This window comes from Epargyreus clarus, unplaced genomic scaffold, assembly GCF_041222505.1.
Source record: "Epargyreus clarus isolate Ecla_fem2 unplaced genomic scaffold, WU_Ecla_fem_2.2 ptg000019l, whole genome shotgun sequence".
NCBI lineage: Eukaryota > Metazoa > Arthropoda > Insecta > Lepidoptera > Hesperiidae > Epargyreus > Epargyreus clarus.
In genome coordinates this window covers 10,060,292-10,084,718 of record NW_027332227.1, presented here as the reverse complement: position 1 = coordinate 10,084,718, position 24,427 = coordinate 10,060,292, and the positions used below count along the sequence as shown (strand labels likewise).

At 32.4% G+C, this 24,427-nt stretch overlaps 1 protein-coding gene across 3 annotated transcripts; it reads right to left on the bottom strand.

Moving 5' to 3' along the window:
* Nucleotides 1-731: 731 nt before the first annotated feature.
* Gpdh1 (Glycerol-3-phosphate dehydrogenase 1) lies at nucleotides 732-24,416 on the bottom strand. Of its 3 annotated transcripts, none has more exons than XM_073084075.1 (9): nucleotides 24,159-24,416; nucleotides 23,717-23,894; nucleotides 22,052-22,192; nucleotides 21,011-21,118; nucleotides 19,838-19,984; nucleotides 16,205-16,388; nucleotides 11,132-11,285; nucleotides 8,385-8,477; nucleotides 732-1,530 (listed from the first exon to the last, which is right to left on the bottom strand). In XM_073084075.1, the coding sequence occupies exons 1-9, from the start codon at nucleotides 24,209-24,211 to the stop codon at nucleotides 1,518-1,520; spliced, it is 1,071 nt and encodes a 356-aa protein (XP_072940176.1). In that variant the 5' UTR covers nucleotides 24,212-24,416; the 3' UTR covers nucleotides 732-1,517. The 3 variants fall into 3 exon arrangements, with proteins under 3 accessions (XP_072940176.1, XP_072940177.1, XP_072940175.1); XM_073084076.1 differs by lacking the exon at nucleotides 732-1,530 and adding an exon at nucleotides 3,302-4,351; XM_073084074.1 differs by lacking the exon at nucleotides 732-1,530 and adding an exon at nucleotides 4,913-5,044.
* Between the last annotated feature and the right edge of the window lie 11 nt (nucleotides 24,417-24,427).

Here is a 24,427-nt window from a genome sequence, read left to right as displayed (position 1 = left end):
ACCGATTAAAGAAATCGACTTTTTTGGTCAAAAAGATCGCTTCTCTGATTAATAGATCTAAGATCACTATCTCTAGTTCCTGTGGGATTTCTGGGATAAAAACTATCCTATGTCCATTCTAGGTTCTCAGACTACCTTTGTACAGAATTTCATGAAAATCGGTTCAGTGGTTTAGGCGTGAAGAAGAGACATACAGACAGACAGAGTTACTTTCGCATTTATAATATTAGTAAGGATTAGTAAGGATATCGATTAAAATAATCGACTTTTTGGTCCAAAAGATCGATTCTCCGATTAATCGATCTTAGATCGCCATCCCTAGTTCCCGTGGGATTTCCGGGATAAAAACTATCCTATGACCGTTCTCGGGTCTCAGACTATCTTTGTACAAAATTTCATTAAAATCGGTTCAGTGGTTTAGGCGTGAAGAAAAGACAACCAGACAGACAGACAGACAGACAGAGTTACTTTCGGATTTATAATATTAGTAAGGATATATACTGATTGTCATTGGTTGTGTACATACTCATATGGAGTTTAAGATTCGATCTAACCTAATAAGTATTTTTTAACAAATACTCGGAAAAATTATATGAGAAAAATCAAATTTTGTAAATTACGCTAAACACTATAATCTAATATGAGGTCAATTACTATCGTGAAAGTAGCTGCTAAACTACTGTTTTGAAGTACCTGTCTGATTGTAGAACCATAAAATAAAAAGTCTGAAATGTTCTAATTAAAACTTTAATCACTTCTCAACAAATCACCATCACTATTTTTTTCTATCTGCATTCTTACATCCACTCTAACAAATAAGTATTCACATTAATTGTAACTCGGTAAATGAATTTATAGAATATATTTTTAAATGTTACACCATTTATCTAAGTAGGTAAATAGATACCAACCTCACTAAACATCTCTATCTATTTAAACTTGAACTTTCTAGGTGCATAGTCACATAAATAACATAAAATATTAGCCTATTGTTCTTTACTGCTTGTAATACTTAACATAAAGACCTTGCCTTCGCTTATATACAATAATATTTATTGTATATACCTACCTACGGCTACAATAACTTATGTGCACACTAATTGAAATATGTTAGCCATACATTTTAATGATATTATCTACATTCCGTCACTAAATTCTATTTACAAAGATATATAAGGTGTATATTCATTCATATGAAAAATAAATCATATATACATACGTATAACAATAAACATTAAAATACTTATATATTATAAATATACAATAAAATATAAATAATAATGTACATAAATATATAATAATATATCTCTATTTTCCTTTTTAGGACAATATTATTATTTAAAATATATTAGTAGGTATAATACTTACAATCATTTAAAGGTGTACATACATAATTAATAAACATATAAATAAATAATGTACATAAATATGTAATAGTACTTTTTAATTGTCATGTCTTCACAATTGCAATTTCTTAGAGAATCTATTATGTGGTTTATTTACGCAGCTGATGTCTATCACACTCTTACCCTGGAAATAGAACCAATAATTTTAATATATTATTATATTACGTAATGATATACACAAATACAACATCAAATTGACAAATATAAGCAGTAGCAGTAGCCTTGCCTAGTTCCTACATACTAAGAAAACCAGATTCAATCAAATGATATTGAATGGATATAGTTATACCATAACTATTTCCTCAAAGCATAATATTAATTTATTTTCTAAAATGTAGCACGTATATTACCGAGTGTAATGTAAATTGCTTGCAATTTTTTTGATCTCACGAATATCAGTATAATCTTTTTGTGTGTGTAAGTCGAACCTAAATTAGTAAGACCATAAATAAAGAATTTGAGTTGCACGTTATTAACAATACATCTACTAAAAAAAACTTTTATTAAATCCTGTTTCGATACATATTATTGAGGTCCTTAAACTTGAGTTAACGTGGCAAGGGTTACTTATGCGAGTGAATTCTTGTCAAATGTGGCTCCGATAAATATGTGTGATAAGTAACAGTTTAACTTATCATAGATAATTTTAAGTCGATACTTTCTGATAGTGTTAATCACAAGTTCTAATCTAAACAGGTAGTAGGGTGGAGACGAATCATGTCAGTGGCAAACAATTCGCAACATTTTAGCCAATCTTTGATAGGTTTAATATCGTGATGTGTATTATTTCTTTCTTATTATTGTATGATCTCCGATCGTTACTTTAGCAAAACTTTCGAAGCTTCTTTTGTCAATGGCTATCTCGTCCAAAACCTAAAAGACAATACTATGTTCACGGTATGATTTATCATTATGTATTATTTCATAGATAAGTATATTATTTTAATACCTATATGGATTTTCGTTTGAGCAATTTTAAGTTTAAACATGTAAAGATAAAACACTTAAGATACTTACTTTTATTTTAAAAGCATTCCATTTCAAAGAATAATTCAATTATGTACCCAAATATAGTATCATAACAGTAATTTTGAAATCAGTGAATATTTTTACGTTCATTCATTCGTTCACCGAGTGTTGAGGTAAAATAGCATTCTGTAAATCACTATTCATAAGTGGAATCAATTGGAAAATAATAGACGGATGAAAATGAAAATGTTATATAATTGACACCATATATTTAGACACGCAAGAATAGCAATTTCTACATGTTATAGATACCTATAGGCGTAACTACGACTTGCTTGACGGTTCTCATTCATATATTTTTCTTTAAAATAATTTTGTACTAAATAAAATTTGGATAACCTAATTATTAATTGGTATAATTAGGGTACCTAGTAAGTTCACATTCAAAGTTCCTAAACTTAGTGTAATATTTTTAGGAAGATTATTTTCTAAAACTTAAGCGTATGTCTATTATGATGATAAAACTTCCGTAAAACTAAATATTTACTAAGATAAACAAGCTACCTAGTTATGCCTATAGGTACAGTTACATAAAAACAGAAGCCTGTTTATTCTCTTACCTCTCAACATTAGCATATACAGCAATGCGACTTTCTAACTATGCGAATCCTGAAAAAACAACTTTCCTGTACCCCGTCTACCACATACCAGAGCTTCTGTTTTCTAAGTAATCGAAGTAAGTGATGTACAATGAGTAATCATCGAAGTTGAGTTATTACACGATATGGGGTGTACATAAACTCCAGATCAAAAAAAAAGTCGTCGAACAATATATTGAAGCATATAAAATTCTGCTGATTTAACACGAATCATCATTGCATTCATACAGTTAAATGAAATTTAAAATGTCAGATTAATTTTGTGTAAGTTGTGTCGCGAATTCCTTTAAATCACACAATAATACATTTTGCTTCAATACAATGTTCAACGAGGCATTATTGGTCTTAGACATTAACATGGCTAACAGTGCTCACACACTGCGATTTTGCACACAAAATGATATGATGGACTTCGCACCAAACTTCTATTTTCATTTCAAGTTGCAACTGAATCCATGAACACCACCAATCAGTTTTATACTCATTTCATTCACTCTTTTTTTTTTATCTTGCCACAAAGTTACGTTATTGAAGAAAATTAAAAGTCTAGTGCAAATCTTACGCTTAATGTTTCCTTATAAATGAAGTGTCTACGACCTCATACTTTTAAAACTTAGGAAAAAATCCTTTGAAACGCGACCTTTCTAAATGTCCTATTATTTCTTCTATATAAGAATATTACTAAAGTGCTGCTGTTCACTTTGTGACGCGTACGCTAAAGAACTACTCGTATTTCTAAAACCTAATTGACCAGATTATCATTTCATACATGATAAGTTTAGATTAAAACTCATCTAAGACTCAATATAAAACTAGTCAAATGCAAAAGATATGTATTTATAAGTACTGACTGCCCTTTTTATTTGACAAATCTCTTCTAAAGCGCTACAGAATTTGCGCTCTGCGTAGAAATAATTACTCAAAGTAGCTATTTGTAATTATCTGTTTAATATTGCGATGGAATATTCATATAATTTTACGTACAATTAAATGACAGTCAAGTACCGAAATCGAATGGAAGATTAGATCGTTACATTCTCGCTTTTTTCCATACCTGCTATAATCATATTCCTACTGTTCAAAATGTACTGTTGTTGTAATACACGCTTACTTTATTATAAATTGTTTACGATTAAAAACGGCAACTACTGCTTTTATTAGCAACTTTATAATATATAGCTGCACAAATACACTTTAATAGAAAATTTCAATTATTTTTAGTCGTGGGTTAAATATTGCAGAACCAAAAATAATTTTAAAACTAGCATAAAATATTCAAACAAGCATTATCTAATAAAATCGTACTTACAAATTCAGCTTGCGATAAAAATAAAGAAAAATATCAATACACAAACAATCTTATTAAGTCAAACAATAACGTGCTCAAATTTTTACAAATATATAAATGATAATAAGTAAATGATTATAAGTAACACTCAACATAATAATTATGTTTATGAATTCATATAAACTGGTTATTAATGAGTATTAAAGATCTACAATTGCTGCAAATCTTCAATCGTTTAAACAAATCAGTTAAAAAAAATCGGAGTAAAATTTTTAACACAACTATTATAATTGAAATAATGATAAAGATGATTTTAACATGTGACCCAAATCGTTAATAAAATTAATGATAATTAATTTTCCAATCGCTTTCTTTTTCTAATATAAGTACACAATATAAATTCATAGTTAACATCATTTTTAATATTATTGCGACTTTAATTCACAACTTTATCATTCCATAAAGAAAATAGCACTTCATATATGCAGTAAATATAGCACGGAGTTACAAATTCTTAACATTACTAAATAAAAATAATGAACTGCATTCGCATCTTAATTCATTCATCAAATTATCATTAATTTTTAATATATTTTCATGACTTGTTACTGTTATATGTATGAGTGCAAGATGACCACAGTGCAATGTAATTGAAGCGGTGATGGGTATTCGGAAAGTCTCCTCATTCGGGTCACAGAGAGCATTTAGGCGCCTGCTGTGTCCTAGAATATTAGTGAAAAATCATTACTACCCTAGTATAATGGATACTGTTATGTCCTTAAAACAATCACGAACGATTTTTTAGTATAGACAGTGCTCATAATCTGGCCATAATCACAATTTGTAAACTTTTTAACTGGTTACACTAAAGCTGACCGTCCATAAGCTACTATCGCTTAAGTAACCGGTAGTTTTAGCGATTAAGTAATGGTTAAACGCAAGTGTAATAAATTGGTCTTATGTGGCGACCGTTTAGTAGTTTATGCATCTAAACAGATGCGTACATAAATGTACTAGTCCGCGATGGCTATAGCAATAAATAATCCGCGACTGCTTAATAATTTAAGCGTCAAGATGGTAGCATAAGCAACTATCGCTCACGCAATAGCATCCAATGGATGGTCAGCCTAAAGCCGTAAATAAACGAAAGAAGAAAACAATAGACAAACAAAATAGAAAATTGTTTTGTCTTTTATATCCGAGAAATGTTAATAATTTTTGCTACTAAACGTATTTAAAAACATTAGCAAGTTCTAGGTCGCATATTTTTTTCATCATCTCGACCTCGCCTGTCAATGTGGTAACATCGTTGACTATAATAATTATTAGGTAATAAGGTCGTGTGGTATCAATGTGTCACGATATATTATTATATTGACTGATGTACGATATGCTGCGTTTGACATATTGTCATGTAAGGCCATCCATTTAGCGTCCGTAATTTATATTCAATCTATCTATTTTTTCGTGCCGCACATCGAAATTTGACTAATTCTAGGAAGCAGCAACTGGAATGACAATATTTGTTAGGCAAAACAATGGATAGATTGATTATTAATAACGGACGTTTATTTACAGACATAGAACTTGTCGTAAACGGCACGTGTATGACACGCTCTATGTCTGTAGATTTGAATGAGTAATGCACTTTATTAAGTACTAATAAAGTGATTGCAAACACTTGAAATACAGTAGTTGTAATAGATTCTATATTTATTGAAATATTAATTGACTTATACTATTTATTATTAGAACTTAACAATGCTTTGCGTTAAAAAATCGTCCGTGATATCATGGTACCGAAAATTATTAAAAAAATGTTTTATTATGAATGAAGCGAAATAATGAATAAAAGTATGATTATCTGAATAGATCGCATGCTTTAAGGGCCAATTTAAATCATTGAACAAAAGTTATTAGTTAATTTTACAATTTTAGTAAACATACGAAATATTAGATGTTGTTAAAACAACAGCCGCTCCCACCAGATAGAATGAAAACACAAAGAAACATAGATGCAAATATATTCATAACAAACACATGCAAAAAGACATAAACAAATATAAAAATTAGAAATAATAAACATATTGATAGCAAATAAAATAATCAACATAATTATGTAATTAAAACAGAAATAATTATAAAATTTTCTTAGTATATGCTTATATTCTTGGGGGCGAATCTGCAAAATGCACACTCATGTTAAAATTATGCTTTTATTAGTAAATGCTTTTATTAACTACATAACTTTTCCTATTTAAAATTAATTCTACTTTTATGGCTCGGGGATATAATGATAATGAAAGCTTTCGTTACTTCAACATATATTTAATCAACATAATTATATTTTAATAATTTCATATTATAAGTACACTTACTACTTATTTTCGTAAATACACCAGTATATATCATTGTTTCTCAACCTATACATTATCGCGACCCCCGAAACATCACAAAACCAAAATTAATAAAATACAACTAGTAGCGACCTCTCTCTTAATGTCAACGGTAAAAGTCATACTTTCAACGGTTCACATAAATTGCAAAAATTGGACGTTTTCGACTCTTCATTTCATTTATTGTACACAACTTTCTATTTATATACTTTATTTAATATATGTTAACAAAGACAATAATTGAAAAATATAACCATCCAACATTACTGTTTATAAGTCTAAGAAATTCGTCCACCTCGTTTAAAGACTGCGACCCCACATTTGAGAAACAATGGTATATAATATAATGCGTTAACAAATATTTACGAGTACATTAAGCTGTACAACAATGGCTACCTACTGTACCTACATTTGTACTTAGCGCCTACGGACATCACAACATCAATAAAATTTATCTCAACAACCACTCCAATATGTTCATTTACTCTACTATCCGAAACGCGATAAGGGACCTACGCTGGGCAAATTTGCTAGCTTATTTGACAGGACGATACATCAGAGTGATAAAACATCGTATATCTAATATTAGTAACAACATAATTTATGTTATTTACGATAAAAATAGCTGTCAGTAACTTAATGGTAATGTTATAAATAGATACATGCGGTGTACTCACTACATACAAGGTGTTGTCCATTAATACCGTCACATTTTTTCGATCACGTATTGGTGACTTCCTGATTATATTTTGACCATTCTATTACGCAATTTGCTTTTTAAATATTGATTAGAACAATCGTCACAATTATTATTACAAATTAATTATTAATTAATTTAATTTTAACTTGTTAAAATTGTAGAATAATTATATATTTTCGTTAATTTAACATAAATCTCTTTCTTTCAATAATAATTCCTCCAATAGAAATATTGTGTGTATAAATGCGCCGTTATTAATGGACAATCCCTAACAAAGAGAAGAATGCAATCATAGACAAATAACTAATCAAGATAACAGGGTGTTATAATAGCACAATACGTCAAAATCGAAGCATACTGTACATTCATATATGAAGACACCTTTAAAAGTACAAAATGCAATGGCACAAATCAATTCAACACCGAAGGTGTTTGGGCACTCGCAATACAATAACAAACTCATGTTATACATAATAATATGTATATTATATGTACGTATATAAGAACGATATTATCTAATTACTAGCACCCTGTAAAATATACATACATATGTATGGGGTCATTCATAAATTACGTCACTCTTTTTGTGGGGAGGATCTTTCACTTTCGCTGTTTAATTGATTTTCCTTTGCTTTATCGATAGCAACGTTTTATTAATGGAACCTTCGAATATTGTGTAAAGATTGTGGAAGGATCATAATATAGGATTTGGACGAAAATCAATATGGAAAATTTTAATATTTTTTTGGGACAAAAATTCGTTCTAAAAAAGAACACCAAAATTAAGTTTGACAAGGACTTCCTTATTCAAAAACTAGTAGTTTGACGCAATTTACGAACGACCCGTATTGAAAAAAAAACAACGGTTATGTACATGACAAGTTATTAGTTCTACGCTACGTTATGTAAGTAGGCTAAGGTGTAGTCTAGCTAGGCTAATCAGAGGGACGGGCAGGCAAGGCTTACATGTGCTCGGGGTGGCTGCGGATGCAGTCGATGAAGTCGCCCGGCTTCAGCTCGCCGCGGCAGATGCGGAACACCGCCGTGAATAGGGGGAACCTGCGAATAGAGATGTTAATTTGTAGTTTATATATAAAAACAAAAAAAACATTTGAAGGTGGTAGAGCCCTTTGTGGTTCGACTCCGGCGGCACCACCGCCACACCTATTTCTACCTAATGACAACAGTGTTAAGCGCTGCTGTGTTCTTGTTTGAAGGGTGTGGTAAGGGAGACATACTTTTCCGAGGCGTTCCAGCTTAGACCTCAGGAGTAGCGGCGCATCTGTGGCCGACGTCAGGTGGGAATATCTAATCCTATCTGGGGTTGATAACAGATGTCCATGGGCATCAGTAGCCATCAGGTGGACTGTATGCTCGTCTGCTACTCTTATATAATATTAAAAAAAAAAGTAGACTAGGGGAACATTAAATTTAAAACTGCATACAGACACTAAATACGTCAAACAACACTATCATCTATAAACGTTATTTTATCATTAATCAAACTAGAATAATAATTAACGACCTCAACGCCAATAACGATTATAATTATATGCACAGACGAGAAACAGAAGAGCTAATTCAATTAACGCGTTTGGCCTTTCCTTGACCATGGATGCAAGCCAAGAGCAACTATTTCGGTGCAATCGTTGTAACAATTCTATCGTGACATCACAAATCTTATATTCGGGGTTAACAACGTTACCTAGATTGTTTTATTTATAAACTGCTATCACACCGCTATCAGAATAGCAAGCGCGTTACAGATAAAGTTTAATTTTTAAATGCTTTATTTTCGAACGGCAATAAAATTATTTCATCAGATGTGCTGTATAATGCGCTTTATAATGCTAAACTTGTTTTCGAGCTTGTATTAATCTGTTTTATTAATATTAGTATTGTCTTTTACCAAAAATAAAATGATTTCATCAGATGTGCTTTATAATGCTAAATATGTTTCCGAGTTGGGCATTAATCTGTGGTATTAATATTAGGTCGCTTGTTCGCCAAAAAATGTAATTCAATTTGGAACATTACGTTACTAGACTGACATGTAATGTAACAATCAAAATATGGTATTATACAAAGAATCAGCCGTATTGTATCACGAGTTATCTCACACTACTGTAACTACACTATTTCTCTTTCTCTCAATCTCTTACATATTTTAGTCTATGCTCTTTACTGATACAGTGCTCGAATCTGTACCCTTAGTATGAGTTTTTACGTATACTCGAAATCGGTCACCGTTTACGTTTTCGCTTGTACAGCGCCCCCGTGGAGCGTATCGGAACTAAAATTTCAATTTTGTAATAATTGTACAAGACCAAAAACTATTACATAAAAATATTCGTTTACTTTCATCATAAGTTATTTACACTTTTCAGTATTGTTTAATTCGACTCTATCTTGATTAAGTTTTAATTATGTTCTTACAACCATTTACATGTTTCTTGCAAACCTGTAAACAATTGAATAAGCTGATTTTTACAACAATAGCGCAATTACTATTTAAGTATTTATCAATTTTATACAATACGCTCTCATCTCAGTTGAAACATATTTTATGTGCTATTATTATAGGAAAACATGACAATCACTTATGTTTATTGTCCATATAATATCTTAAAGTTATAGCTACTAGGTTAACACATTTTGTGTAGTCTGAAAAAAAAACACGTTAAAGTAATGATGACAACCATTCTTAGAAAATACTTCTAAATATGTAAACTATTTTCTAAATATTTTTTGATTAAAAAACATATGGATATAAAAGTAGCATGTACTCGTATTTTAAATATATACACTGTATACATATACAGAATAAAACCCGGTACAAAAGAAGAATAAGGTCAGAGGGCGACGTTATCTTGAGAAATGCTTTTCTTTTTAAAAGTCAAGTGCAAAGCCAGAATGGGCCTAATGCCTTCTGTTAAGATTCGACGGATTAAAAAGCTTTTTCTATACATGTGACTAAAATAATAATAACTTAAATCAGCAATATATATATATGTATATAGTTATGTAAAAAGGATGTTATGTCAGCATTTTTAATCGTGTATACAAATGCCTATATTTAGAACGTTAAGTTAATTTGTCATTTTACACATCTAATTATAATTTTAATTATAATTTAATAAACCCGTGACCACAGACTCGTGACTCCTATTGCCATTACAATCGGACGATTATTAAAATAATTATATAACATTTTTTCACAGAAGTTTGAATCCTAACTAATATTATAAATGCGAATGTAAGTCAGTTTGTTTGTTTAGTACACTCTTACGTACATAACATATTATTATTGTCATGAAATTTTGTAGACACATTGTAAAGGGTTCAGAAAAGGATATACAGTATCTTTTAACCCGAGAAGAAGTACCGTTCCCGAGGGATAGCTAAAACCTCTGAACGCGAGCGAAGCTGCGGGTAAAAGCTACTTTATTAGAACAATACACTTTTTATAATATAGGAGTAGCAGACGAGCATGCAGTCCACCTGATGGTAAGTGGCTACTGCCGCCCATGGACATTTGTAATCAACCCCGGATAGCATTAGATATTCCTATCTGAGGTCGGCCACAGATGCGCCGCTACCCCTGAGGACTAAGCTGGAACGCCTCGGATAAGCATGTCTCCCTTACGCTTCAAACCAGAACACAGCAGCGCTTAACACTGCTGTTATGAGGTAGAAATAAGTGTAAAACTTACTTGTTCTCCATATTTTTGTTGGCGAGCATGTGGTTGACCTCCTCAGCGGTGATCGGTCCCTGCAGCTTCTGACCGTTGAGCATCTCGTCTTCTAACTCCTTGATGGAGCGGCCGGTCTTCACGAACGCCTCTGCCACCCTCCTGTTCCTACCGCCTGTAATATGAATGGGCTACTTTCTCAACATATTTTTTGCGTTTAAAACATAGATAAATATAGATATCTCACCGCCTTGTAATTGAAGGAAGCCATTAAATGGGTTAAACGGCTGACAAACGTGTTAGCCTTTTAATGGCCGTCATGGTGTAATTTACGCGGAACATTGCCAACATGTGCAGTTAAGTGGTGCAAAAACACGAAATCGAAGAAAAAGTGCGGAGAGATATCGTTAAATTCGTAAATTATCTAAAAACTACATTTTTTAAATATTATTCAAACACGAAAATAGATGACAATGACAATTTCAATTGTCAAAACTGGTTACATTTTCTTGTTAGGAGTGAGTAATCTTTACTAATCTATGGTTTAAAATGAAATGATGTGAAAAGTATTTATTGCCGTAATGTAGTTGAATTAATGGTGGCAATGTAAATAACATATTTTTACATTTTACTCTTACAATAGTGTGATGTCAATTTCATACATATCTTTTAGCGTTTTGATGAAAGAGTATGGATGCCGGCTGAATTATATGAAACAATTTTAGTCCTGAAGAATGTAAATGTATTAGTGACTGACTTCAGGCAGGAACCCTGTTCTATATTTATTATTGTTGGTTACAGATGTTCATGGGAGGCAGTTACCACTTAAGCACATAGGTGTATAGTTTCGAAAAACTCGAGACTGACAATAGAACCATAATGCGTTGATAATAAATCTTAAAAAAATTAACAAGAGAATACATGAAGTGAAGTCATTAATAGCATACTTCATGTGAATTTATAATTACAACGTAATCTCAGACCTTGACGGTATTGCAATATAAATTGTTTATATTTGAACGGCGTGTGGAGTGGTATTTTTGGTTACAAAGTAATTAAATGAAGGAGGTGCAATCCCTATTGATTCGTAAGATGTTTTTACTATAGAGGAAATAGTGCAACACCGTAACATACGATATTCATAATTATATAGAACAGCCTATAGTCTGATTTTGATGAATACCATCTGTTTAGTTAGCAATAGCTAATTGGTATAGAGTATAAAAACATCATTTTTTTTTAGTTGTAATTTTAAAAAATTAAATTCTACTTATTTATTCTCAATTTTTCCTTATTACGGCGAAACCACGCGCAGAGACTTGTTATAATAATAATTATATTTTTTGTCAGTAATGAAAATTAATAAGCTTGCTTACAAATAACTAATTACACAGCGGATTTTATTATAACAAGATGTTTTATTGCTTTACACAATGATACTTATTTCTTTTCTTTCCTAACAATTACAAAAGTAGTATTTTAAAATGATGAATTGCACTTAATCTACATAGTGCATACGTATAGGTATTAGGTACGTACTAGGTATTAGGTAGGTACTTCAGTAAGTACTACGTAGATCAAAGTTCATGTACAAAATGCGTAAGTGTTACAAGCTCTATAATCTTTTGCCCATTTTGACCACAAGTCTAACGGGTCAAAGGTACTTACTAGATGATTCATAATAAAAACATCTATTGTTAATGAAAAACAAGGTATTATAATGCACTGATAACATACATTGTTTCATTAGACCCTCGTTATAATCCGATATCGTAATCCCAAGCCACGTTATTATATTTACAGATACACGATACAGTAAACACAGCGAGAACAAAGTGCAATGTTTATCGTTCTTCATAATGTGCCTAAGATAGGTAAGTTGGTTTAAGCCTCTATGTGGTTCAAATTCAAATTCGATACCCGCAAGTTCGTCTTCAAAATTATCTTTTTACTTTGTTTTAACGCCTGCCTGAGCCTAACATATCTAAAGGATTGCTATATATTCGGAAGCGTAGAATATTTCAGACAATACTTAGCATGGACTTTTCTTATTGAAGGAATCCATATCTAGCAGACGGAAATGTATAAAAATATCGAATATATTAATATTATGGAAAATATGCTATATAATACGCGAGAACGCACATGACAAAATTACGTAGGAAATTATTAGTTCATGTTTAACATTTACTTAAATTTCTTGTAAAAAATATTTCAATTGTAGATGACTTTTAAATCCTAATGGCGTTCGAATAAGAACATAACACGATCCAATAAACATAATATTTATATAATAAAAACATAATATTTGTATAGTTAATGATTCTAATTGACCATTTATAACGACACAAAAGAATAGAGCTCATTACACAACTAATTATTTGACTGATTATATCAGCTATTATACTATCAGATAATCATCATCATAATTTGCAATCTAATTTATTACATAAATAAATATATATCACACGATCACAGTTATATAACACCTTAGTGCCCATAATAGGGCTTAGTTATCTCTATGTGGGTGGGAATTACCATATAGGTCGACGGATATTAAAACGATAACGTGTGTATAAGTACTATTAAGACTATAAATATAGCTTTTTCACGTGCATGCAATAAAATGAAAACACTATAGGAAAAATAAACAAGAATTATTTTTATATCACGGCGTGCGTAAATGGACGTTTTACGCACGCTTCGCGTGCGCAAAACCCCCATTTCCGACCCCGTAATATAAAATTTTATACAACACGCGGACAAAAATGTTTTTCTGACTCGTGTGATTGCAGTCCTCGCCTGCGGCTCGGCCTTGTCAGACTTGTCAAACTCACACTTGTCAGAAAAAAATTTTTCGTCCTCGTATTGTAATGTACTAATCATCGTCGACCCATTACCGTCAATTAGGTACAAGTTTTCTTTACAATTATAAGTATCGTTAAAGTCCAAGGTTTGCTATGCTTTACATAATTCCAAAGGTGGTAGGATCATAGGTCCTTGTGTTTGGACGGAAGTGGCATACACTCATACGGCTAACTTACATATGAGAAGAACTTTTAAGTACACAAAAAATCTGTGCCCTCCTTTAGGTAGAAAACCTGTTCCATATGCAACCCTATATTCCAGCTACTAGCTAAAATGGGAGTTAGTTTCAGATTCTATGGGCAGTGTCAATTTAACGATTTACCTTAACGAGGCATCGACTATATCGCATAGTTGTAAACTTTATGACAATCTTTCTTCCGTCTGCGACTTCAATCGGACTGAATTTTGAATGAATGAATATTGAAACAAAAAAAAAAACATTTATACTCTACTTATAACTATATAGACATTTTAAGGCCCACTTTGATCAAACGATGTTTGAACAAATATAACAACATTAATTTTTATGAACGCAGATAAAATCATATTGTTATTATGATAAATAGAGTGCGAAAACTAGGCCAGTGAACGTGAACCGACATTTGGCACTGCAACAATGTAAACAATGCAAAAACTGAATATTTATTTCAGAAATGTATTTGCATCGTACATTACGTGCATAACTTGATTTCTGTTGGCTTCGTCGCAAGCCACTAGGGAAGCACTTTAAAGTGTCTATTCACATGTACCGCCGCCACACCACAAGGACTACTGTGTAGGTACTTCTTCTCCATAACGAAACACCTTGTGATGTGGTGGTAGTTGTATTGACATTCAAAAAGTGCTCTGTAAAGAACCTATTTTGAATTAAAAAAAAATGATTTGATTTGATTAGGCGGGGGCAAAGGGCATATAATCTAGGGAATCTGCCATATTGAAAAAAAAGCTTTCGGCGATTCATTCTATATCTCAGAATGCAACTTATGATTATTAACTTATTCACTTTTTGATTGTAATCAACTAGGCCATCAATTGACGCATATTTTATCACTGGCTGCTGAAACTATTTTCTTTTAAATCGACTTGTAAGATGAGTACAAAAATGTTACATGTAATTTATATGAAAATGCATAGTTTTATTCATACAGACCACATATTGCCGCCAAATATAACAATGTACACGATACTATTATGGACACCGTTTATAAGAGTAGAGCCAATCTATTGCAAAAACATTTTTTTGTAGTTACTACAATGCTAGCTGCAACGGCGCCATTCACATGCAACTTTCAAATATACCTAACTTTTTATCGTGTTTGCCCCGAACGTGTAAGAAAGAACTTCCTCCTGAGGTATTGTAAATGTCCATAGCTGACGGTGATTACGTTCCATCAAGTTACTCAAACTAAAGTAACTTAAGTTACTCAAATAATTATTATCCAACACTGTGTCATGACCCTTAAACAACAATTATCATTGCATTTGCATTTTTTCTACAGATATGACTGTCAACTTTAAATCTACCCACAATAACACTAACCCATTTAAATTTGTTTGTATTTTGTAATTTCTCTGTAAGTGATTTTTTGTGAAATCTTATGAGAAATAAATGTCTTTGAACGTAAGTTACGATTTGGTGTTGCAGTAGTACGTGTGAATGGACGCTAAGAAACGTTAGTCGCTGCGGCACATTAAAGAGAATGACAAGCTGTAAATGCATATTCACGTTTATATAAAGTAGCATATCACAGTGTATCATACTGCATTATGATTTTCTAATTTGTGTTGTAATTAGAAGACACAGCGATGAATATATTTTTCTTGTATATTTGAATTGAAGACCCACATTTGGTTTAATGACTGGTGCTGAGCTAAGTTAGCTAAATACGTATTTATATAACAGTAACTATATTATTACAAGTAAATAATTTCGGCCAGGGAATACTCTATCGCCGTTATATATTATTCCTATTGAGATGAAGACTAGATCAGCCTCGAATGGAAATTAATACGATAGTATGTCTGAAAACTTTAAAAATAAACAGTCATGATTACGTATAAGTTGTAACATTAAATACGACAATACTTTCTTTAAAATTGTCCTACACTAGAATATCGAGTTGTGGATGTAGATTTGTAGATACCCACAAACACCCAACCCAGAACAAAAGACCGATCAAAAGAACCTAAATTAAAGTTAATTAAAGAAAATTGGTCAAAACTCACCATAGCACGTAGTAATAAGATCAGCAACGCCACACGACTCGAAGAACGTGCTGAGTTTGCTTCCCGGGTAGAACACGTCCACGAACTTGATCATCTCCATGAGCCCGAGCCGGATCACCGCCGCCTTCGTGTTGTCGCCGAAGCCGAGGCCGTCCACGAAACCCGCGCCCACTGCCACTATGTTCTGTGTGGAGATTATGATGACTTATTTGTCTTTTTCATACCTTGTCCTATACCTAAAAGCTCTATAACTTCTACACCTATGGCAGGTGGTAGAACTCTCACTGGTCCGGTGGCACCACCACACCTATTTCTGTCAGTAGTGTTAAACGGTATTGTTTTATGTTTTGAAGAGTGTGGTAAGGGAGATATACTTTGTTGAAGCATTCGTAAATTTTGATTTTTTAAATTCTCTCCACCTGCATAAGGTTTCTTCAAGATCACATTTCTTTTTCTATAGTCAAAGCAAGTGTTTATTAGAAATTAATTAAAATAGCCACAGGCCTTCCAAAAAATACACTTGCTACCTACAGCTATCACTGCGGTTTTGGCTAAAGTTTTAAGAATACAAATTTTAGTCTAACTTTAATCAACTTTAGTCGCCTCGTAAGTACAATGCGATGTGTGTATTAAACTGTACATACGAAGGATCTAAGACAGTTGCTACGATCAATGGTAGTTAAAAAATCAAACCGACATGATTTACATCTACTTGTATATAAAAATAGATTAATCTGGTAACATAAACTAATAATAACCTACTTTTAATAATTCAATAGTTTGTCCTCATTATATACCTAACAATGGCTATGAATGTTAAAAATAAATTCTACAAAAGCTAAATTAATTGAATCGAATAGCTAATAATCACTCTGAGCTGTTATCTACTATTACCTACTATTTCAATATCAAACACGTGGCCTCAGAAACGAGACATTTTAAGTATATTATTTGTATATAAATGTATAATACCACTGTATCTTTGACAACTATTATGCTAGCGTTATCACAGTTGCATCATAATATTTTTTTCAGTACACTATTGCATGTACACAGTACACTATTCCGTTTTTATCGTGTTAACGAACTGTTTAAATGATTTAATTGCGCACGCAAAAAATGAACGTTTAAATTATACTGATAACTATATTTAGATTTTTATCGTTTACATACAATGTGGTATATTAAAAGAAAGCAATCATAGTTTTTATACAATGTCAAGGTTGAGTCGTCGTCATTTATTATTATTGTCCCACCGCTGGGATTCACCCCGGTCTCTCCTCGTCGTGAGGGGTATAGTCGCGACCCCCGACCACCAGGGGGCCGACCGTCCGCTCGGTAACGACGCGAAAAGTACCGAACCACCCACTTAACAGTGGGGTTGATCTATTTTTGATACTTGTTCATTATATTATAATGTTTTAAATAACATTTTATTACTATGAATAAATAATATAAATCCAGGGGGCATTCGACCACCTGAGAATCTGCCCGGGCAAAGAGGGTATCCTCGAGACCCGAATTTCCTGCCCTTATGTTGACATTGCCGCAATATATGTGCGCCCGGGGGGTCAGACGTCCCAGTGATGATGATGATGAGGTAGTATAGGCCATAGTCCATCGCGCTGGTCAAGTAAGTACCTAAAGCATACTTTACACACCTTTAAGAAGTTTTAAAGAACTCTTAGACGTGTTAAATGTCTTTTTAATGCCTTACATAACTATTTAAAAATCAAAGGTGCATGCGTTAGATTCGAACTTCGGACCCACGATTAAGAGACTGTGTTTCCTGCCCCTAAACCTTATGCCATTGCTTAAACGTTTGGTATATTATAGATAAATAGTGCATTTAATTATATTACTTAAGTATTTATATACATTGTACATATTTGTTTATAGATAGTGCCATTGGCAAATATTTAACCTTTAGACTCGTTCAGTATGATAGCTAAGATAACGATTATTCATTAATATCCATCACTGGCTTGTATTCATAAAGAAAATATACTTTATCAACATTTGTTTCGTATAAATATAATGACATAGGTAATACTGACATACATATTGGAAATCTACGTACACGGCAATATTTTATTTAAGTATACAACTGTTACGCATCTTTTTCATATAATATAGAAGCAGCAAACGAACATGCAGTCCACCTTATGGTGACTGCTGCCGCCCATGAACATATGTATTCAACCCCAGATAGGATAATAGTCCTATCTGGGGTTGCGACAGGTGCATTGCTATCCTTGTGGACTATGTTGGAACGTCTCCGATAAATACATATCTCCCTTACTACAGCCTTCAAACTAGAACACAACAGCAACAGCTTAACCCTGCTAGGTAAGGCTGAAATAAGTGTAGCAGTATTGCCGGAGGTGCCTCCATGAAAGCTTTTACCACCTTCATAAAATGTTCCTGTTCAATTAACTATTTCTATTATAAAAAACGTTATAACATTCGAGATAAAGCAAATTGCTATTATCGAGTGAGTTCAATGTGTTTTAGGCTAATCCTAAACGTGTGCGAAAATTCGGTAATATTGCAATCTATGTTATCATTGATTTTATCTTCCTTGTAAATATACATTTAGATAAATAATAAATGTATGTTTAGTTACCATTGAACACGATGACGTGGAATGCATACCATGTTTTAGTACAATAATTGTCAGTCAGTACATAGTACAAAACCATGAGTCACCATGCATAATATTCAATGTCTTAATCTAGAACTTTGTTTCTTTACAATTTACGTTAGTTGCAGAATTTAAATACCTATTAAATTATGTTTATTAGAACCGTGGATAATTTTGAATCGTTTTGTGATAAAATTACAATAGAATCCTACATACATGCACTAATATCACGATCATTACACGAATTACTTTTAAAAGACCAGTATATTTAACGCAGCGGTCTAAATTGGACCAAAATATATTTTCTTCGAATTTGTTTATTACAAAAACATTCGTCAATATTTACCAAAGAAAATGAAAAAAAAAGTTTAACGGTCGATAAACAAAAAGAAAAAAATGAAACTGCTTTTTAGCTTATTTATATAATGGAATATATATATTAAGTACTTATTCCGCAGTTTATACTGAAAAAAGAGGAAGGAAAAAATAACTATTTATAATTACACAGTAATTACCTATGTACAATGTTCATGGTTGCTTGAACAAAACATTTATAAATGAAACTAACTACAGTATAACTACAGTTATTACACTCATTACAAATTATAAGTAATAACTAACAGTTAGAATTACTTAATATTAAAAAAAAATGTGTGTCCATGCAATATATCGGTGTCAGTTTTTATAGGGGCGGCTTGGGGCGACATATAGTAAATGTAGGTATTTGTTTTAATAGCCCTTCAATCTATATACGCAAATGTATTAGTACACAATCGTATTTGATCTGGACAGTTCTGTATTAGGGTCCTTTAAAGATCAGCAGGGGCGGCAAAAATTTAATAGCCTAATGTGTAAGTCGGCAAATATGTAAATCCACAAATGCACATATCTTTTATGAAACCAGAAATAGGTGTGGCGTTGTTGAAACTGCGGTCCAACCAGGAAGGGTAGGACCCTTTAAAATATATTTAATTTACAAGTCCACGTACCTTGAGAGCTCCGCAGATTTCCACAGCGTCCTCATCATCCACCACTACGACCCTGAAGTAGTCCGTCTGGATGATGTCGCGCATCATCGGCGCCAGCATCACATCCCGGCAACCGATAGTTGTCTCGCAAAATTTCTCTTCTGCTACCTAAATCGTGATTTTGATTAGAATCATATTCTTGGGATGGGCATGGAAATCCCTCTGTTGCATGTTATTGGTTATGTATTTGAATTTTGCTAGATCTGAATCTTACTTTACGATTTTACTCATAAATTACAATAAACATAACAGCATTTTTATCAGCTATGTATTTGTGTGGGGTATGTTAGACTGTGCTAAAATGTTGAATTGACTTTGACTTTTAATTTTCAGGGTAAAAATATAAAATAATTTTAAACTACAATTTATTTTACTCTATATATCTATAAGTCTATAAATCTAGTAAGATTTGCAGTATTACTAAAAGGTGAATTGAACGCTATATTTTAAACAGCGTTGTACGATGTGCCCATAACGCGCGTGGGCCTTTACAACAAAGTGCTAATTTGCTATCTCAGCTCTAAGTCGTTAGTAAAATAGTCAATATTTACATTTCAGTATAGTAAATGTCAACAGAAAAAAATATATGAACATATCTGCTGTAATTTGACCGGATGAGTTTTAAAAATGTCGATTCGAAATAAATACTAACCGTTCTATATCTTGTTTTACATGGGAAAAAAGCAGATAAAAATTCATCCTGATAATGTATTACCCATACTTATAACTGACAAAAATCTCAAAATGTTTACACAGGTGTGTTTCAGCATGTTCGCGACGCTATAGCGATAGAGAGGGATTTTGAGGGATACGAGATAAATCCTAGTCCTGTGAAGGACAATTGTTTTTTATACAATGACTACAAGTCCATATTAATTTGGACAACGCGTATATTTTTTGTCACAGGTAAAAGTGATAAAGAGTATACTCAAAAATGTCCCAAGTATTAAAATAAGCCTAGATATGGCTACAATAACTTAAAAATAAACTCTTGATTTTCTGGGAGAATAAAAAATGTACACGAATAACAATGCTCCAGTTACAAAAATCAAGGTTGAAACAACTTTCGCTATCTTACGAAACCTTTGCTACACATAGTTAGATGTAAATTAGTGCCACATTTAGGGCCGTTACCTCGGAAGCAATGTTGGCACCCATCAGCACTGCACACGGAATTTTCAGGCATCTCGTGATGATATGCGAGATCAAGTCAATGCCGCCACCTTCTGCGATGTCGAAGCCCTGCCAAGTGCATCGGCAATGTTTATATAAGGTATGAACTTATATAATAATAATACAACAAACCGGTTACAAGCACGTTGCGTAACTAAATTAGATTGGTTTCATTAACAGGTCACAAACGAAATAATCGTCATGGTCTTTATTGAACAATTGCCCTACAGACTGGTAACGCCAGTTAACTGTTCAGCTGCAGTTGATATAAACCGCGCTAAGGTCGTTCATTCTGTTCATATCTGGACAGTTTGTAGAAAATTTACGACCGGTTTAATAGTTTAGTCTGCTAAATATCAGTACGAAACGACATTAACATGGAAATTTCGAATATTTCTGTTTTCAACATAGTTTAAAAGAACTTAATAAAATATTGTGTGTTTTGATAACATTTAATTAACAAGCCAGCATGCATGTTTATCTGATGATATGTGGTCACTGCCGTCCTTGGACATCTGTAACCAAGTCCATATACAACAGGGGTTCTACGGGTTCTACCTGAAGCCAATCACAAATGCATTGCCCCTCATAAGATCTAATCCGATCCGACTTAAGCCGGTATCCACGTCCTTCTATCGTAACATACGAAACTGCTTCAAGCTAGAAATAGGTGTACCGCCACACCTCCCCGGTCTTGCTATACTGGTTCAACCACCTTTCATATCTGTTTAATGTATTCACTATCATTGATATTCACGAATTTGAATATTTCGATTAGACGTCATAGAGATAGACATAATCATTCTCAGTTAATGATGATAATATAATTATGATCATGTTGATAATATAATTTTAACATACACGGTCTTTATATCAACAACAGGCGTATTATCTCGTCTTAAAATCATGTCATTGTTAAACAGGCAGTAGGCACCTATTTAATAAGCTAGTATAACTTAAGACGATTATAGGTAGGATATAAGATCAATCTAATTGACTTACCTTTATCAGGGAAAGGGCTGCCGCTGTCGGTTTTATTTTACCGAGAAGCGTTGAACAGATCGTACGAACGAACTGATGAGGCACCACGAATATAAGAAGATCGGCGTCCTTTGCAGCTTCGACCAGATCCGGAACGGCGACCTTGTTCATAAAAATATTTATACATCGTGACAGTAGAATAACTGGTAGACTTGGTAGAGAAGTGGCGTGGCACATTTCGCGCCTAATGTTGTGAGACGGGGAAAAAATATCAATACAAGGCTATAGAACACAAACGAGGAAACACGAAATCAAGAAATACGTCATTTATATCTGGTGATTGATTGCACGCCAGCGATATATCTATATTTAACAATTTGATTTTGTTATATCGATATTTATTTGATTTTGGTGATGAATTAATGATAAATAATAGGAATTAAAAAAAATCAGAAATTACTAATAAAAATAGCACTTCGTACATTTAGTCGAAGGATGGAAAAAATCAAGTGATTTTTTATTTGTGATTTTAAAAATAATAAAAAAAAGATATATTTAGCACTTCGAGAGTTTAAAACTTAATTTACATCCCGACTACACCACGAAACACGTAATTTTTTTATTTAATTCAGTACTCCGTTTATTGCAAAAAAAACATTATATAGAAGGTATTTATTTTTTAAAGAATAAGAATTAAAAAAAAAAATAGCTTTTTATTCAACATTTCTCAAGTTGCGTTCGCAATCTCTCAATACGAAAAATGCAGCTAAGTGTATGTAATCCAATTAAATGTGTACTCTGCCACGCAATTAAGAAACGCCAGTTTTGAGGCCCATCGTAATTTTTCGTTAATTTAATCTACAAGGGCATGTATGTCGATTTTTAAAACACATACCACATGCATAATAATTTACCATATACCATACGCAAAATATCATATTATATTGTAATAAATCTTAGCTACTTTTAAAATTTAAACTGCATTGCAGATGCAATCACTTTGTTTAACAATTAACAAGTGAGTCAGATGGAAGGAATGAATAATTTATATACTGCAATGTTACATTAATTATAACTGTTGGTTTACTTAATGAATAAAATATTATCATCTATATTTGATGGTAACAGACAATAAAGCACCTATTTATATAAGAAATGTGTGAATACCATTTTGTTAGTTATAGCAATTATGAGAGAAAAAATATTAGGATAAAATTAATGAAAGGCATGTGTAAAATTAGAAAATTATTCATCTTTTGCAAAAAAATGTTCATTGACTTTTACATAAGAAGCCATTGAGCAATGAGTGACATTGGCACTAACAAAGCTCTGGTAAGGAAGTAAGACTGAAATAGATTCACACATGTCTGGCACGTGCTGAAGTGCCAACAGCAATACAGAAAAAAATTAACACCACACGCTTGTTGAATTTGTGAACTAAATCATTAATATTCTACCACATTGCCATGGCAACAATTCATTGATGTATCACATTTCTGACTCACGAAAATTATCATATGAGAAATCAAAACACAGTTTTTGTTACAAATAGCACAAATATTTTTATTCTATTAAATTGTTAGTATTATCTCACATGTTACATCAATAATGTATCATGTATAAATAAAATTCTTATGTTTGTCATAACATGAGGTAAACTAGTAGTAATATAAATATTCTACTTACAATATTCTCTGGGAGTTTATGTCCGGGAAGGTATTTTACATTTTCATGGGTTTCATTGATAATTTCAGTTAATTTCTTCCCATCAATCATTTCTTCAAACACCCACATAGTGACCCTATCCTCGAAGTTAGGAAGGCGCGCGGCATTTTTTCCTACTATTTTTGCTATTGCAGAACCCCTAAGATAAAATGAAAAAAGAATAAAATTTATTTTATCCAGTGTATATTTTTTATTACATATTTAATAAAAATTGTATCCATATTTTAATAATAATCGGAATTTAATAAAAGCATTCAACACTCTTGCAAGGTCAAACCTTCGGAAAATCTTAAGCACTTGCAAATCTTACAATACTTTAGTATCAACATGTTATGTCATCGCATACTATAAGATCACGGTAAACAAATCTGATCTAATTACACTAATGGTAAAGAAACCTTACCAGTTTCCCGAGCCGACGATGCAAACTCTATTTTTTAATTGTTTCTCAGCCATGATTTTTGTCAAAGGAATCTACACTTGAGATTTAATATTTAACGCGATTCTTCAGGTCGCACCACTTGCGCACACTACCGTTTCTGTATTAAGTCTGCGACAAAAATAATGGAGCCAGTAAACCCACTGACCAATATGATAGTCAGACTGACGTTATCATATCACAATTACACAAAGTAAATCAACGTTATCAATATCCATAGACTAAGAAACCTT